At 38.3% G+C, this 16,215-nt stretch overlaps 1 protein-coding gene across 3 annotated transcripts in view; it reads right to left on the bottom strand.

Annotated features, from left to right (window-relative positions):
• Positions 1-2,678: 2,678 nt before the first annotated feature.
• Positions 2,679-16,215, bottom strand: part of cnbd1 (cyclic nucleotide binding domain containing 1) — an 86,369-nt gene continuing 72,832 nt past the window's right edge. For all 3 annotated transcript variants that reach the window (XM_087986509.1, XM_087986510.1, XM_087986511.1), the window contains 3 exons: positions 16,056-16,123; positions 14,842-14,901; positions 2,679-4,160 (listed from right to left, as the gene is read on the bottom strand). In XM_087986509.1, coding sequence (XP_087842635.1) covers positions 4,044-4,160; positions 14,842-14,901; positions 16,056-16,123 — 245 coding nt within the window. In that variant the 3' untranslated portion in view covers positions 2,679-4,043. The remainder of the gene's footprint in view (positions 4,161-14,841; positions 14,902-16,055; positions 16,124-16,215) is intronic.

Raw genomic sequence — 16,215 nt, 5'->3', positions numbered from 1 at the left:
ATGTCACTGTTAAAATTATTTATAGAATTGACTTCCACTACCTTTTCAGATAAAGCATTTCAGATTCCAAAGGCTTCTTGAGTCAAGAAAATTATCTCAATCGCTTCTGTAGATCTAATATGTGGTACAGCGTGTACAGGCACCATTTTTCCTATTGCGACAGCACCTTGTCTATTAAACATGACAGGTACTGGAAAAGTGCTATCTAAAAATATAGTACTTCAAATTAGATACTCGAAACCAGAGAAATAGCAGAGAATGAAGAACTTGCAGAACTTGCTACCTGTCTTATCCACTGATTTTGCAATGGTTCTACAATAAACTGACCTAACCATTTAATTTTTCCAGGGAACATCTTTCCATTATTACTACGTCTGCTGTGGTGGGTAATTGTGAGTTAGTATTTGACAACTAAAAATTTTTAAAATGACTTCAGTGTACAAACTGTTTGATTTTTGTTGATCTAACTGTAAGAATGTATTTATGCTCCTTTTCATCCGCTCATATTGATTGATGAATTCAACTTCCATTTCCTTTGGTGTGTACTATTCATGTATTATTCTGAAGAACAAAAAAAAATCCAATGTTTACAAATGACCTTTACTGACATTAGAGGGGGAAACAGTGCATCAAGGTTAGAACTTTGCTTGTCGATTGTGTGGAAGAAATTCAAGGCAGACAGCTATTCCTATGAATATTATCACTGACTCAATTTTAATGTGTGGGAATCAATTAATTAAAAGTAGTAGTATATTTATGGAAACAAAAATAAATGCTGGAAAGCTCAGCAGGTCTAGCAGATTTGTGGGGAGAAATCAGAGATAATATTTTGGGTCGAGTACACTCAAAAATGGACTTTTGATAACAAATGTCTTATGTTTGGCTTGAAATATATGTTCCTTCTATTCAATATAGAAAATGTTGAAAGACATAGTCAAGATCTGTTTAATGCAAGAAAAAATAACATTGTAAAACTGATGTAGCTTTTCATGTGAATATATTACCCTGTGCCCATGACCTCTGGCCACTTGACACAGCCAGGGTGTGATCTGAAATATTGTACTTTCCTTACATTGGATACCAAAATCATTGACATCTTCTGCACTGAACACTGAAAATGTGTTGTGAAGTTTTGAACAAGGGTCACTGGACTCAAACTTTAATTCTGTTTATTTTCCACAGATGCTGCCAGACCTGCTGACTTTCACCAACAATTGTATATTTTTAGAGCTCTAGCATCCACAGTTCTTTGTTTTATTTCACTGTAAATATGCTCTTTGGCATCCATCTCACCACTCTTGATTTGAAGACCAACACCACCACCACCACCATGTTCTCTTCATACTGTTGTTCGCAGCTGCCAGCCGTATGTTGTCTCTCTCCCTTGGGCCAAACTGTTGCTGACATTTTCAGGTCTTGTCTGCAACCACTGCCAATTTCCCATCTACTTTTCTGCCAGCCTCATGTCTGACCAGCAGCAAAATCCAAAACTTTTGGAGTACTCCCGTGAGATTGAGAGAGGCATAATTCTATCCAGAAAGTATATCTCACGCAATTAATTCACCCGAGTTGGCATTTCTGCCTTGCACTTATTCTGCCTGTAAAAAATGTTTGTACATCTCCTAGTTTCCCTGTCGGCCTGTAAAGGTAATGAGTTTTCTTTTTATGATTATTATTTCATGGATTTGAGCGGTTTTTATTGTTGTTAAGTAAATGAAAAGAGGTAACAAAAGCTATGTTCAAAACGGATTGTTACATTTGAACTGGAACTTGAATAATGAACTGACAAAATGGCAAATAGGTAACTAAAGTGTCAATTGAATTGGGAAGAAAATTATGAGAAAACATAGGTAGTTCAGCTGAGTAGAGAGGCAATTAACTGGGAATTTATGACCCTGTTCTAATTTTCCAGACAGTGTACAGGTGCTAAAGTGTGTCAGAGCTCTGGCAAGTAGATAATGATGCAGCAGTTCAGGTGAGTGCTGGGTCTCCAGAGTGCTATTTGCCTGATGGTACTTGTGTGCCTTGAAAGGAGACTGAGAGGGGGTGAGTACGTGGAGGAAATAGAAAGAAAGTGATTTCATACCAGCTGCCATAGATAATATTCATGAAATGCTCCTTCTGAGAGAGAGGAAGCTGCACCCACAGGGTTACTTGTAGGTTCAAGTGTCCAGACCAGTCCAATTGGGCATTTAATTATAATCCAGTAAGGATTTCTCAGATTGTGCTGGTCTGCTGTGCAATGCAGAACATGGCATTACTGAGAGAGTAGACTCTGGCCAATAAGGATATTGTGGAGCAAAAGCACTCAAAGAGGGAAAAGAAGCTGATGAATCTCATAACCAACCTCAGTATCATGAAGAATATGACAGACTATGTAGAGGGGCTAGCAAGTCGCTAGAATTGCTTATACATACATGTCTCAGATGAACTTACCAACCTCATTCTAACACTGAAACTGATAGCACCTTTGAGGCTCCATATTAATACAGGCACATGAAGCATTCCAGAAGTTGCTACCAATGATTAGATATTCCTTCACAGAATGCACTCTAAAGGGCTCCCCTAGAATGTAATTAACATAAAACGCCTGAAAATTGCCAAGAATTTCTATTCTTATGCATAATATTACCGTAAAAAATCCATGGGAACGTAACTTACACCTTCCTGAATAAGGTACGACATGGATTTTAATAGAGCTTCATGATTACTGATAAACACCATCTATGATATTGAAAAGCCAATTTTATATTTATGTAATGTCAAATTACTCCATTACAATAAAAATAATTCACATGTTACAATAACGTTTCAAAGTTTGCAAATATTAGGGCGGCATGATAGCTCAGTGGTTAGCACTGCTGCCTCACAACACCAGGGGTCCCAGGTTCGATTCCAACCTCGGGCGACTGTCTACATGGAGTTTGTATGCTCTCCTCATGTCTGCGTGGATTTCCTCCGGGTGCTCTGGTTTCCTCCCACAGTCCAAAGATGTGCAAATCAGGTGAATTGGCTATGCTAACTTGCCCATAGTATTAGGTGCATTAGTCAGAGGCAAATGGGTCTGGGTGGGTTACTCCTCGGAGGGTCAGTGTGGACTTGTGGGGCCGAAGGGCCTGTTTCTACACTGTAGGGAATCTAATCTAATATTTTAGTTTCTAAATTATAGTTTATTTTAATAATTCTATCTAAAATATAAATTAAATGTGAAAGATAATGCTGTTTCTTCCCAGTATCGGTCTATGAGGATACTTCAAAGTGAGTGGGTGTTTACCCTGCTCACTATCATCACTGCTGCTGCCTGCTTAGAGATTCCCTTGACTTTGAATCACATTTAAACTGCCATTGGGGAAGAAGGCCATGTCACAGAGATCACTGGACCTTGTGGGCACCTTTCTCTAGGTGACTGCTTTGCTTCACTTGACTATAAAATCCAGCTCATTATGTATGTTATTAGTAATTTGTTGTATGCTTGCAGTTGTTATAGAACTGTGCTGTGAGATTAATTTGTTGGAACTGAAGTTTTCAAAGTCAACACTCTAAAGACAATGATGTGAACCTAACTCTGCATGAAGACCACACAGATTGACTCTTTTGAATATTGAATGTTATTTTTGGAATTTGCATATTTGTTAACTGGCGAAATGAAACAGTCTAGTTTTGCCATTTCCTTGAACATGTGCTTTTCACTCAAGGTTTATTTAACCCTAGGGAAGAAAGGGTTAATTGAAAATCCTTCATAGTTGAACAACAATTATTACTTTATGCTCAGGGTATCAAAACAAAAGTGGAACAGGGAAGATAATTGTGAAGAATCCCATGCATTATGTTCATGAATTAGCCATCTTCTTAGCAGTTCATACCAAGGGAAGTGCATGCAATAATATGCAATTTTCAAGATCTCTGCTTTTGGCTGTAAAGAAAGAAGAAAGCCTATTATGCTGAAGTGAATCAGAACTAGGAGCATAACTACAGATACTTAGTGGTCGGAAGATAATTGAGATCCACCCAGTTGTTCCAACCATAATATTCTGGAGTCATTCTCAAACTGACTGAGAGACATTTCCTTTTGAGTGTTCCTTTTTATTCCAGTCATGTTTCCATTTTCCAGTGTCAGGGCGTATTCCTTTGTAAAATATTGTTTCCTTTATTACTTTTTGCTGTTAGAAAGAATGATAGAAAAACTAATTAACACTTTTCATTATCAAGGATTAGAATTTCTGGTTCATCCAACATTGTGGCTTCAAAATGGGCACAGAGACAATTCTTACATGTACACAGAAACAATCAAAATTTGATCTTAAAACTACTTTAAAATTAATCCAGTCCCATATGGTCACCTGCTCCATGTCCCCAAAAAACTCGCTAATAAATTGGGCATTAAATATTGGACTGCTGTAATGTAGCAGATACCATCAGGAGAAGGAGTTGAATCTGGCTCTCATGGAGATAGGATAGTTGATTATATTGTCTATACAGAGAGGAGAATCAAATACTCCCCTTGGCGTCATAAGAAGGAGTTTTCATAATGTTTATGATGATTGGAGGGACAGAATTTGCTGAAGAATCCTGAAAAGGGTGGATTCTAACTAAGAGGCATACTGAGCAGAAACCTGCTTTATGTATGTGCAAAGAACTGTCTCCTCTTCCAATTTGCAATTGATTATTTTTTTCAAAAAAGAGGTGCAAGTTCAGTTGACATTGATTGTGTTCTTAATATAAGTGACTGTTCAGTGTAATTCTGTGTGTAATTGTGCCATTCTCTTTCTAAATTATCAAGTGTGACAATGCTGCTCCTTGAACAAGGTTATTTTGTCCTTGGTTTGTTTTTCAGAGGGGTCATAAAGTCAGAGGTTCCCATGTGTCTGGGTTTATCTACTTGAGATTGCTTTTAAGTCATTCTTTTAAAAAATTCTTTTCAAACACTTGTACAATGAAGGGGGTGTGGACAGTTGTCCCCGTTCAGGGTTTGGTTTGTTTGGTTTTAGCAAGCAGTCTGTTTATGATATTGCTGGTCAAAGAAATAGCTACATGCTGATCCTCTCTATCTCTCTGGCATCTGTCCTGTAAGAACCTGTGCTTGATTTTACCTTTTTTTGCCAAGAGGGTATTTTTGGGGATGTTGCAAGTATTTGAAACAGTATCATTAATTTGCAATAGAGTCGATTGGGTTTTCAAGTAGTTACGTTATTCTCAATTTGGTTTTCTTCTGTTTGCGTATAAATAGATTGTTTTGCTTAACACTGAGTACACTTGGGCCAGCTGCATTACTCCTGGAACATGCATTCTACACCTGCTTTGAATGACTAGAAAAGTTAAGGTCTGGGCTACCTTCTTGAAATGTTTTGAGGGAGTCTGGCCTAGTCCAGAACAGATTGCAGTCTCTTTGTGGGATTTATTGTATAGTTCCAATTTAAGATTAGGGTTGTCAGACTCATAGGGTGCGAGTGGTAGATGTTAGTGTTGTTTGTTCTGGGTATTGAACTCGGTTGGTTTAAATAGTGCTTGGTGTAGTAATGGCTCTTTGACTAAGTTTTCTGGGGGTGGAAGAAGTGACTTTGGGAGCTTTACAAAAGGTAAACAAATTGGCAGTCAGGCTGGCATTGGAGCTGCCTCCTTCCGTGAGGAAAGGACACATAACTTCAGCAATAGCTCAGCATTTAAATTTGCTGGAAATGCTATCAAAATCTTTACAGATGGCTAAAATTCAATTGAAAATGAATCAGCTTGAGTTAGAGACAAAAGAAAATAAAAGGGCAGAAGAAATGCAACTGTTTGAATTATGATTAAAAGCAGAGGGAAGAGAAAAAGATTGAAACACTTTAGCAGAACAAAAAGAAAAAGAGAGAAGAAAGAGAAAAGGAAAAAGAGGGAATTTGAACTTCAGAAATTGGCACTTAAACAGGAAAATCAGCTTAAAAGGATGGAGATGAAGGCTGAAGGTAATCTTAGTGAGGAAGATAGTGAGGATGTGCAAATCCATGGTAGCCAAAGGCCTGGTGGGGATCTGTTTGAATATATTCAAGCATTGCCCAAGATAATGAGAAGGATGTAGAAGCCTTTTTCATCTCATTTGAGAAAGTGGCTAAACAAATGAAGTGGCTCGTGACTATGTGGGTTTTGATCCAAACAAAACTTGTAGGTAGACCTAGTGAGGTATTTGCATCATTATCAGAGGAAGTATCTGGGGCATATGAGGAGGTGAATAAAGCCATCTTAAGTGCATATGAGCTTGTGTGTGAAGCCTACAGACAATGTTTCAGGAATCTAAGGAGGAACCTGGTCAAACCTACACTGAGTTTGAAAGGATCAAACAAAGTAATTTTGATAGGTGGAATGGGGCATTAAAAATAGAGCAAACCTACGACACCCTTAGAGAGATGATTATTTTGGAGGATTCATTTCCTGAGGTAGTGAGAACTCATGTGGAAGAGCTGAGAGTTAAACCAGCAAGATTAGCAGCTGAAATGGTTGATGATTTTGAGTTAGTTCATAAATGAAAGTTTGGCTTTCAACATCAATTTCAATCAGTGAGGGATAGAAATTGGGGAAAAGAGAAATCCTCACATGGTAAGGGAAAGGTAGCTCTCAGTGAAGATCATAAGGATAACTTACCAAAGGTTAAAAAGAAACTGTTGTAGAGGAAAGAGGTGTTTTCACTGCAATAAAGTAGGCCACACGAATTTGCAGTGTTGGTGGGTGAGGAAAAGCCCTGGGAAGCCAAACATTGGAAAACAAGATAAGCCAGTGAATTTTGTTGGAGTGGTAACGGAAAGTACAGTGGAGGCTAGAAAGCTGCACCAGAATGTACAAGCTGGTCAGAGATTGGTTAAGGAGGAAGTGCCAGATCTTCTTAAACGATATACTTGCGAATGTAAAGTTTACTCACATAGGCCAGGAGCAACAGGTAAGGAGGTTACAATATTAGGAAATACAGGATCCTCTCAACCTTTGATGTTGAAAGCTGAGGAGATATCTACCTCTGAAGGACTATTGCCAGAAAAAGTGCTAATAACAAGAATTCATGGTGAGGCAAGAAGTGCTCAATTAGGTAGTGTGAGGTTAGAGTGTCCAGTGAAGAGTGGAGAAGTAGTGGTAGAAGTACTGGACAAACTCTCAGTTCCAGGAACACAATTTGTCCTTGCTAACAATATATAGGTAGGAGTGTTGCCTACTGTGACTGAAAAGCCAGTGAAAACTCAGGCAACTGAACTATTAAAAGACACATATCCTGGGATTTTTCTAGACTGTGTGGTAACGAGGTCACAAAGTCACCAGTTGAAACAGGAGAGATCAAAAAGTACAGTTAAGAAATTGAAGAGAAATTAATACAGACCTTGTTTAATCAAATGGTTGAGACAAAACAGGAGCAAATGGATGACAAAGCAGGCATTTTTAGTTCAGAGAAATTAACTAAGTTACAGCAGAAAGATGAGAAACTAAATTAATTATAGCAAAAAGCATACAAGGAAAGAGAATCTAGATATATCCCAGTCTGCTACCAACTTAAAAATGATGTCTTAATGAGGGAATGGAGACCATCATATAGTCAAGCAGATGAGGAATGGGCAGAAGTTCATCAAGTCGTATTGACAGTGGGTTATAGAAAGGAATTGTTGTAGGTGGTGCATGAACTACCAGTAAGAGGTAATTTAGGGGTAAGAAAAACTCAAGCTAAATTACAAAAATATTTTTACTGGCCTGGACTGCATAAGGCTGGAGTTGAGTTTTGTCAGACATGTCATATGTGTCAAGTAATTGGAAAACCACAGGCAGCAATGAAACCCACACCTTTAGTACACATTCCTGCATTTGAGGAACCTTTTACAAGAGTCTTAAATGATTGTGTAGGACCCCTACCGAAAACAAAAAGTGGGAATTATTTGTTAACAATAATGGATGTGTCTACTCAATTTCCAGAAGCCATTCCATGATGCAATATCACAGCTAAAAGAATTTTAGATGAGTTACTCAAATTTTTTCACTAGATATGGTGTACCCACAGAGATACAGTCAGATCAAGGGTCAAACTTTACATCAAAATTATTCAAGGAAGTTATGGACAACTGAGGAATAAAACAATTCAAATCTACTGCGTACCATCCAGAATTGCAGGAAGTGCTAGAAAGATGGCATCAGACATTAAAGATCACGTTGAGGGCTTATCATCAAGACTATCCAAATGATTAGGATAAGAGAATTCTGTTTATACTTCTTGACATCGGAGATGTACCAAATGAATCAACCAAATTTAGTCCATATGAATTAGTTTTTGGGCATGAAGTGAGAGGACCACTAAACTTGATGAAGGAGAAACTGATAAATCATAATTCAGATACCATATATTTGTACTATATGTCAAATTTTAGGGACTGGTTAAATACAGCAGTGAGTTGGCTAGACAGCATTTTAAAAGTATCACAGCATACAATGAAACAGGAAGCAGACAAGAAATCAAAAACTCACAATTTTGCTTTGGTGATAAGGTGCTCGTGTTACTTCCAGTGTTGGGTTTAGTTGCAAAGTTTAGTTGACCTTATCAAGTCAAAAGGAAATTGAGTGAGGTGAACTATTTGATAAGGGCTCCAGACAGAAAGAAATCTCACAGAGTGTGTCATGTGAATATGCTCAAAAGGTATTTTTGACAGGGAAGGAAAGCAAAAGGAGACTGCATTATTGATCACAACACAAAGTGAAGAACTAAGCTCAGAGGATTCTGAATTGGACATTCCTCAAATTAAATTGGACAATGAGGAAGTTGTCAAGAATTGGGGTAAATTATTTATTTACTTTCCAGAGGAAAATCAAAATGACCTGGAAGAGTTATTGCTATCACATGGGGAGATATGTGGAAATAAGCTGGGAAGTACTAACCTAATTACGCACGATGTAGGTATAAGAAATGCTGTTCTGATTAAGCAACATCTTTATAGGCATAACCCTCTAAAATTGGCACAGGTTCAAAAGGAGATTGAATGCATGCTCCAAGATGACATAATCAAAGTAAGTTATAGTGATTGGAGCTCACCCATATGGTGCCAAAACCAGATGGTACCCAATTGTTATTTGTGGACTATTGCAAAGTCAAGGCAGTTACTAAGACTGATGCATAACCAATTCAATAAACCAAGTTGATAAACTTGGTAAGAATGAATTTTCCAATGCCCAATTGTGAAGTTTTCCATATCATCAACAAAAACAACAATACTACGATTCCTGGGATTGAGTGGGTTTTATTGGAAATTCATACCAAATTTTAGCAATGTGACTGCTCCACTCACTGAATTATTAAAGAAAGACAAGAAGTTTCAGTAGACGGCAGAGTGTCAGAAGGCATTTGACAGCCTGAAAGCTGTGTTAACCTCTGCCCCAGTGTTAGCCACACCTAATTATGCAAAGCCATTCAAGGTGGCTATCGATGCAAGTATATGGGTGTCGGTACTGTGCGCTTACAGGACGAGAAAGTAGAAAGACCTATCAGGTTTCTCCAGGAAATTGAATATTCATCAGCAGAAATATTTGATAGTTGAGAATGAGACTTTGAGCTTGGTGTAGGTGTTACAACATTTCAATGTTTATGTCACCATTAATGTATCTGAGACAATCATATATACACTGATCATAACCCATTGAAGATTGTGGAGAAATTTAAGAACAAAAATTCCTGACTGTTTAGGTGGAGCTTGTTGTTACAGCCACTCAATTTGAAAATTGTGCATGTGGCAGGACGAGAAAACGTGATTGCTAAGCTGAGTCATTTGGTGGCAGGAGTAAACAGACTGAAATAGAATGTAGTAGTGCATGTTTGCATGTTTATAGTCAATGTAAAGTATATGGATATTGTAGTGTACTAACAGTGTAAAATTAAGGGGTTTTAAAATGAAGGCATTTTTGGATATTGATAGTTCATATTTTTTTTAAGGGGAGGTGTGATGATGCTGCTCCATTAACAAGGTTATTGTGTCCTTGTTTTTTTTCAGAGGGGTCGTAAAGTCAGAGGTTCCCATATGTCGGGGTTTTACCAAGTGGGCATTTATGGAGTTATTGCAAGTATCTGTAACAGCATCATTAAGTTGCGATAGAGTAGATTGGGTTTTCAAGCAGCTATGTTATTCTAAATTTGATTTTCTTTTTTTTATATATAAATAAATTGTTTTGTTTAAAACTGAGTGGTTGGGCCAGCTGCATTACTGTTGGAATATGCACTTACACCTGCTTAAAACAGCTAGAAAAGTTAGGTCTGGGATACCTTCTTGAAATGTTTTGAGGAGTCTGGCCTGGTCCATAACATCAAGATTCAGGACTAGAATACTTTACCATGCTGGTTCACTAATACCAAATATGAACATATTTTAACATGTATTTCATATCTAATTGGTTGCATCTTCATTTAAAAAATTGCCATCTGTTTTTGTTTTTTTCTTTTTATTTCTCTTTCAGCAATAGTGGAGTCAATGACAACTTTTCTGCCTTCTCCCCTCTCTGAGATTAGCTAATTCATGAGCGAAAAACAGAATTGAATCTGATTTTTCCATCTCATTAGTGTGTTCCAAATGGCATTAATATTTATGAAATTCAGGTTCATTTAAAAACAAAGGTTCGATCCCAAAATAGAAGAACTTTCCAGCATATGGAACATAAGCATTCTCCTAGCTAAGTCTGAAATTGCACCTTCAAGTTACACTCCAGATGTTGAATATATAGGTAGGCCCAAATAGCATGAAGGATTTCCACTTGATGGCAGGTTGGGTATTCTTGTGTGTTTTACAATCTTTAAATTTCATTATAATTAACAAGCAGGTTAAAAGGCCAAATCTTATAGCAGTGGGCTTGTGGGAAATTAGGTCCCTCCTGAATTTCTGGATTCCAGCTTCCATGTGTCATTTCTAAAAGGCGCCCTGTCAGCACTTCACTCTCTACAACGTAGGACCATTCATGGATCTCACATCATGACTTCAACGAAACCCCAAAGGAGATGTCTGATATCCGACAGCATTGCATCTTTGGATCTTTTGCTGAAGGTCCTTTGTGAGCGTAGGGACGTCCTCTTTCCATGGGCTAGCAATAGGATACCAACTCGAGGGACAAAAGCTGCAATAATGGAGGTGGTGAATGTAGTTAGCCTCCACAGCAGGCAGAAATTGACTAGATCTCATGTTGCAAATGAATGAAAGAACTCTGGAGCACTGCCAGGATAACTGGTACTCTCTGCTCCAAGTTTCATGCCCCTATCAATTTGGCTTTGAATGTACGTCACTTTGTTGCCCGCAATCTGCCATGTTGTAAACTTGCACAACAGTTTAGTTGCCTCTTTACTATTTGCCAGGATTCACACTTCAAACACAAAAATGACTTCAACAGAAGTAGCTCATATGCCACCAACTCACTAATCTTTCATCACAACTTAAAAGAACCTTGGCACCGCATAGCTTCTCACCAAAGGTTTGCATGGGTGAAGGAAAAGGAAATGTGGCATCAAGATAAGCCACATCACAGGAATATCAGGCACAGGCACACAAAATGTAAAAGGCTTTGACCAAACTGAAGGGCCATTTATCCAGACCCCTTCCATTCATAACTGCCCTGTACAACATTGTTCTGAAAAGTAACACACATATATAATCACATCTTTGGGGCCATGTATCTGTAACTGTATCTATCTGTGCAGGTCAAATGCTCAAGTAACCATGCTGATATCTATGCTGAGTAACCATGCTGAGCAGTCAGCATGCTCACAAGCTCAGCCATGGTCACAGAGGTGGTACCACATGATCATGGTAGAAAAAGATTAAATAATACTTTAGACACTTTGGGCACAAGTAAAACAATGCTGCAATGTCCAGTATAGTACTTTTCTCCACATGCCTGTGATCCCATTCATTCTCATTACTCGTAACTATTTCTCATATCATTGTAGACTACCTTTAGCATTACAAAGAAAGCTTAATGAAAGAGCAGAACAATATGTGCATAGAGGTAAGCATAGCTAATGAACTGCATTCCTGATTTAATTATTTATGTTAGTGACCTGAAAACTTGTATTACTGCATATAAAGTGTCCTAGATCCACGCATGATTGTCCAGCCTGTGCTCCTAGTCAGGTAAAGCTCCATATAATTTATTTGGTCTTGCAAAATGTACTGATATAAAGTCAAACAGGAGATAATATTAAAGCATAATGCAAATTCATGGAACAGTATTTGAAACAAATGTCACAATTTCCCAAAAAAGTGTATTGATGATAGCTGCTTGAAAACAGTGCCAGTACCAGAGGAGATGCAACTATTCACAATACCACTTAGCAAAGGGGGACATAAAGGATGTCAGATCTTCAACAGTTTAGTGAAAACGAGTTTGGGAAAATAGGAAGTGAGTCAGTGACAGGATGAATTCAGAGAGTAAATTGGGACAGATAGGAAAGGAATTAGTGCATGAAACAGATCTCGGCTGAGCTAGGAAGGAGCCTACAGGCAGGTTTCATTTGGTGAGAAAGGTGAACTGGGTTGGAATAGGCCAGTTGGAAAGGTAGCCAAGAACACAGTCTTAGTGACAAATAAGTCTCTGAGCTGTTCATACTTTATTCATCAAACAAGGATTAGGGGAATAGTTTAAGGAGATGCTGGTGGTGGACAAATGGTCTGCACAATCATTCTGGAACAACGGCTAGTTTGGCAGAGGAGAGTGAAGCCTGATAGCACTTTATGTAGTTAAGCCAGTGCTAGGAATGCATGGCTAAACCAGTGAACTTGGGCTTCAGGCAGTTAAAAAAGAACAGTCAGGCTAGAAGGTTATAGGGGCTGAAACTCTGCCTAATATAAGAGTCAATTTTACTAGTGTTGAATTTCATACTACTGGCTAGTTTAATAAGACCATAAGACCTTAAGAAATAGGAACAGGAGTAGGCCAATCAGCCACTTAACCCTGCTCCACCATCCAATAGGATCACAGTTGATCCAACATTCCTCACTCCTCACCCCTTTCTCCATAACAATTGATTCCCTGACTGATCAAGAATCTATCTATCTAGGCAGTAAATGTATGCAAGGATTCTGTCCCCTCAGCTGTCTCTGGCAAGGAGTTCAAAAACTTGCAACCGCCAGAGAAGAAATTTATCCTCATCTCAGCTTTAAAGTGACACCCTTTAATTCTGAGATTATGCCCCGGTCATAGATGCTCACTGGTGGGGAAACATCCTCTCAATTTTACCTTGTAAGCCTCTTAAGAATCCTACATGGTTCAATGAGATCACCTCTCATTCTTCTAAATTCCAATGAGTGGAGTCCCCAACCTGTTTAATCTGGTTTGCTAGTTTGTCAGCATACTACTGCAGTAAAACATTTTTCCAGAGGCAAGACTGGAGCAGAAAGGTTGCCTACCTCAAGTGGTGAGAAGTTACCTCAAGAAAGTTGAAGCCAACTGGAAATTAAAATAGTAGTCTTCAGCTGCTCTCTCAACTGGTACAGGATGCTGCATCTATATGCCTTAAGCTTCAAGAGGTTATCAGTTGAACTTGATTGGGCAGCAAGTGTGCCCTCTGGGCCAATTCAAGGAAAATCACAGTCAGGTGACTGGCCATGACACAGTGCTAAAGGTTAAGATCAACACCTGTCCAGTATCTACAAGGCATAAGTTGGAGTTTTATGGATCCCAGTTATAATCCTGCCTTATATTTAATTGTTGTCAAGCGCAATTAAGGTATTATTGAGGGACTAGATAATCAACATCAATGTTAAAATAATTTTGCACTCATTAGTAGTAAGATAACAAGTAATATTTGTAACACACAAGTGGGTAAGAGAGCATCTAATCATTATCCCTTGACATTCCAATATATCACTTTCACTGAATTTCCCACTATCCATATCTTAAGGGTTATCATTGACCAAAAGCTTAACTGGACTGACTGTATAAATACTGTGGTTACAACAACAGGTCAGAGACGAAGAATTATGCCCCAAATAACTCACCACTTGTTCTCAAACACCTGTCCAGTATCTACAAGGCATAAGTTGGAGTTTTATGGAATACTCTCCACTTGCCTGAATGGGTGCAATTCCAAGAACACTCAAAAACCTCAATGCCATTCAGGTCAGATCAGTCCATGTCACTGGCATTTCTTCCACCATTTTCAACACTCACTACCTTCATCACTATTGCAAAAAGGCACCAGTATGTACCATCTATAAGATGCACTGCAGTAAATCACCAAAGCTACTTTCACAGCATCTTCCAGATTGAAGACCTCAAGCTGAAAGTGCCGCTCCAAGTCATACATCTTCCTGACTTGAAACTATATCATTGTCCTTCATTGTCAAAATCCCAGAGTTCCCTTCCTAACAGCATTCTATGTACCACATAACCCCAGGAATGAAGTTCAAGAAAGCAGTTCACAACCAAATTCTCTAGGCAACTAAGGGTGTGCAAATAAATGCCTGCCCAGCCAGCAATGCAACACCCATTTCCCACATCCAAATATGAGAAAAAAGATAATGACAATCAGAAAATCCAGATTTGTTGAAACAAAATGGAGAAGGTTTGGTCCGCATCTTGCCCACAACATTTTAAAACTCAGATCTGGTGTCACTTAGTTTTAAATCCTAAGAAGGCCTACTCATTTTTGCTGGATTTTTAAAACTTTTGTTGCATCTTGCATTGTGAACATTTGCTCTTTATCTAAAATTCTTGTATCAATATCATATAAGGGAACTCTGGAGAGTTATAAAGCTCAGCATTTGTAATTAGATACCTCAGGACACTCCAAAATCTGTAGGATGCAAAATGGAGCTCTGATAATCTACCTTTTCTCAAGAAGTGCACTGATTTGTCTTAAAGCATATTTACCTTAAACTGTTGCCATTCTTTCTCTTTTTCCAAAGCAATATATCTGTTGTTGACCTCTTCCTGCACAGTTGAAACAAAATCCTCAATAAAATACATGGTTTATGCGAAAGTATTACAGAGATAAAATTACTTGTAAAATTTTTGGTGATAGTTCAGCCAATATGTTACTGAAATTATTCCAGCAAAGTAACAAAGTATTACACAAATTGTTACATAGAGGCTAACCCCCTCTATTAAGAGTGAGGTGGTTCAAACCCACCTGAGAAGTTGAGGGCCATAGAACGTGAGTCAGACTGTCACCAAGCAGGTTGATGATCAATCTGTAAGCCCTTCTGGTATGCATTTGACCGGTGATAAAAGCAGAAATGTTTCCTGGTCTGTAAGAACTATGTGGTAGATGCAGTGCAATTGTCTCCCCCACATTAAATACACTGCAGAAGAAATTTCTTGCCATGAGCTAGCATAACCATTGTTCTGAGTGACACACAAACAGACAGACACATACACACAGGTATGGACATGCACATGAAAGCCCAACTACTGGAAACATGAAGTGAAAGTCACAAAAGAAGTTGAGATATCAGGAAAGAACAAGAAAACTGGGAGGTCAGTGGTAATGACACCCAGGACATGCCATCCACACCAGCCCAGCCCCTGACTCAAAACTTCTAGGATCATTTTATAAGAATTGTGTTTATGGAGCTGGGAATTTCTTTGACTTGGCGAGTCTGACTTAAGACACAATTCTGTTACCACATCTGTAATAACTGATTTTAACATTTTTCCTACAACAAATGTCAGACTAACTGACTTATAATCTGCTGTTCTCTTCTCCTGTTCCTCCTTTTTTGATAGTATGGTTGTGTTTACATCCTTCTAATGTGTGTAGACCATTACAGAATCTAGAGAATTCTGAAAGATCCAAAAATGGAGTATCTATTATCTCTGTAATGCAGTCCACACTGTCCCCAAGGGATTTCTCAATTTAAGTCTCATTAACTCATCCATTTTTTGCAATGTTTCTAAATTTGGGTTGCCTAAAATTCTCTTTTACTTCCTGCTGCAAATCATTTTGTTGAACAATTAAAGACTGGTTGTTTAGCTGGTCTGATTTTAGTCCTTAATGAAGATTTCTGTTTGCTTATAGAATTTTTTAAAACCCTATAGTATATCGAATCCATCCTTACAGTGAAAATATAGATAGCTTCACTGACCTGAGTGAGGCTGCCCAAGATTGGTGCTGCTGTTTGTTGAAGGAGTATTTGATTTACTGGGTCAAGTCCTGTGAAAGGAAAGCAGTTTCTGAATAAAAGGCTTCAGTCATATCTGCATTAACAATATCTCATCGAACAAAACTTTCGCAATATACTGCCA

The sequence above is a fragment of the Chiloscyllium plagiosum genome, unplaced genomic scaffold (genome assembly GCF_037043375.1).
Source record: "Chiloscyllium plagiosum isolate Xiang-an unplaced genomic scaffold, Cpla_swu_hap1 HiC_scaffold_4, whole genome shotgun sequence".
NCBI lineage: Eukaryota > Metazoa > Chordata > Chondrichthyes > Orectolobiformes > Hemiscylliidae > Chiloscyllium > Chiloscyllium plagiosum.
This window is presented reverse-complemented; position numbering and strand designations above follow the sequence as displayed.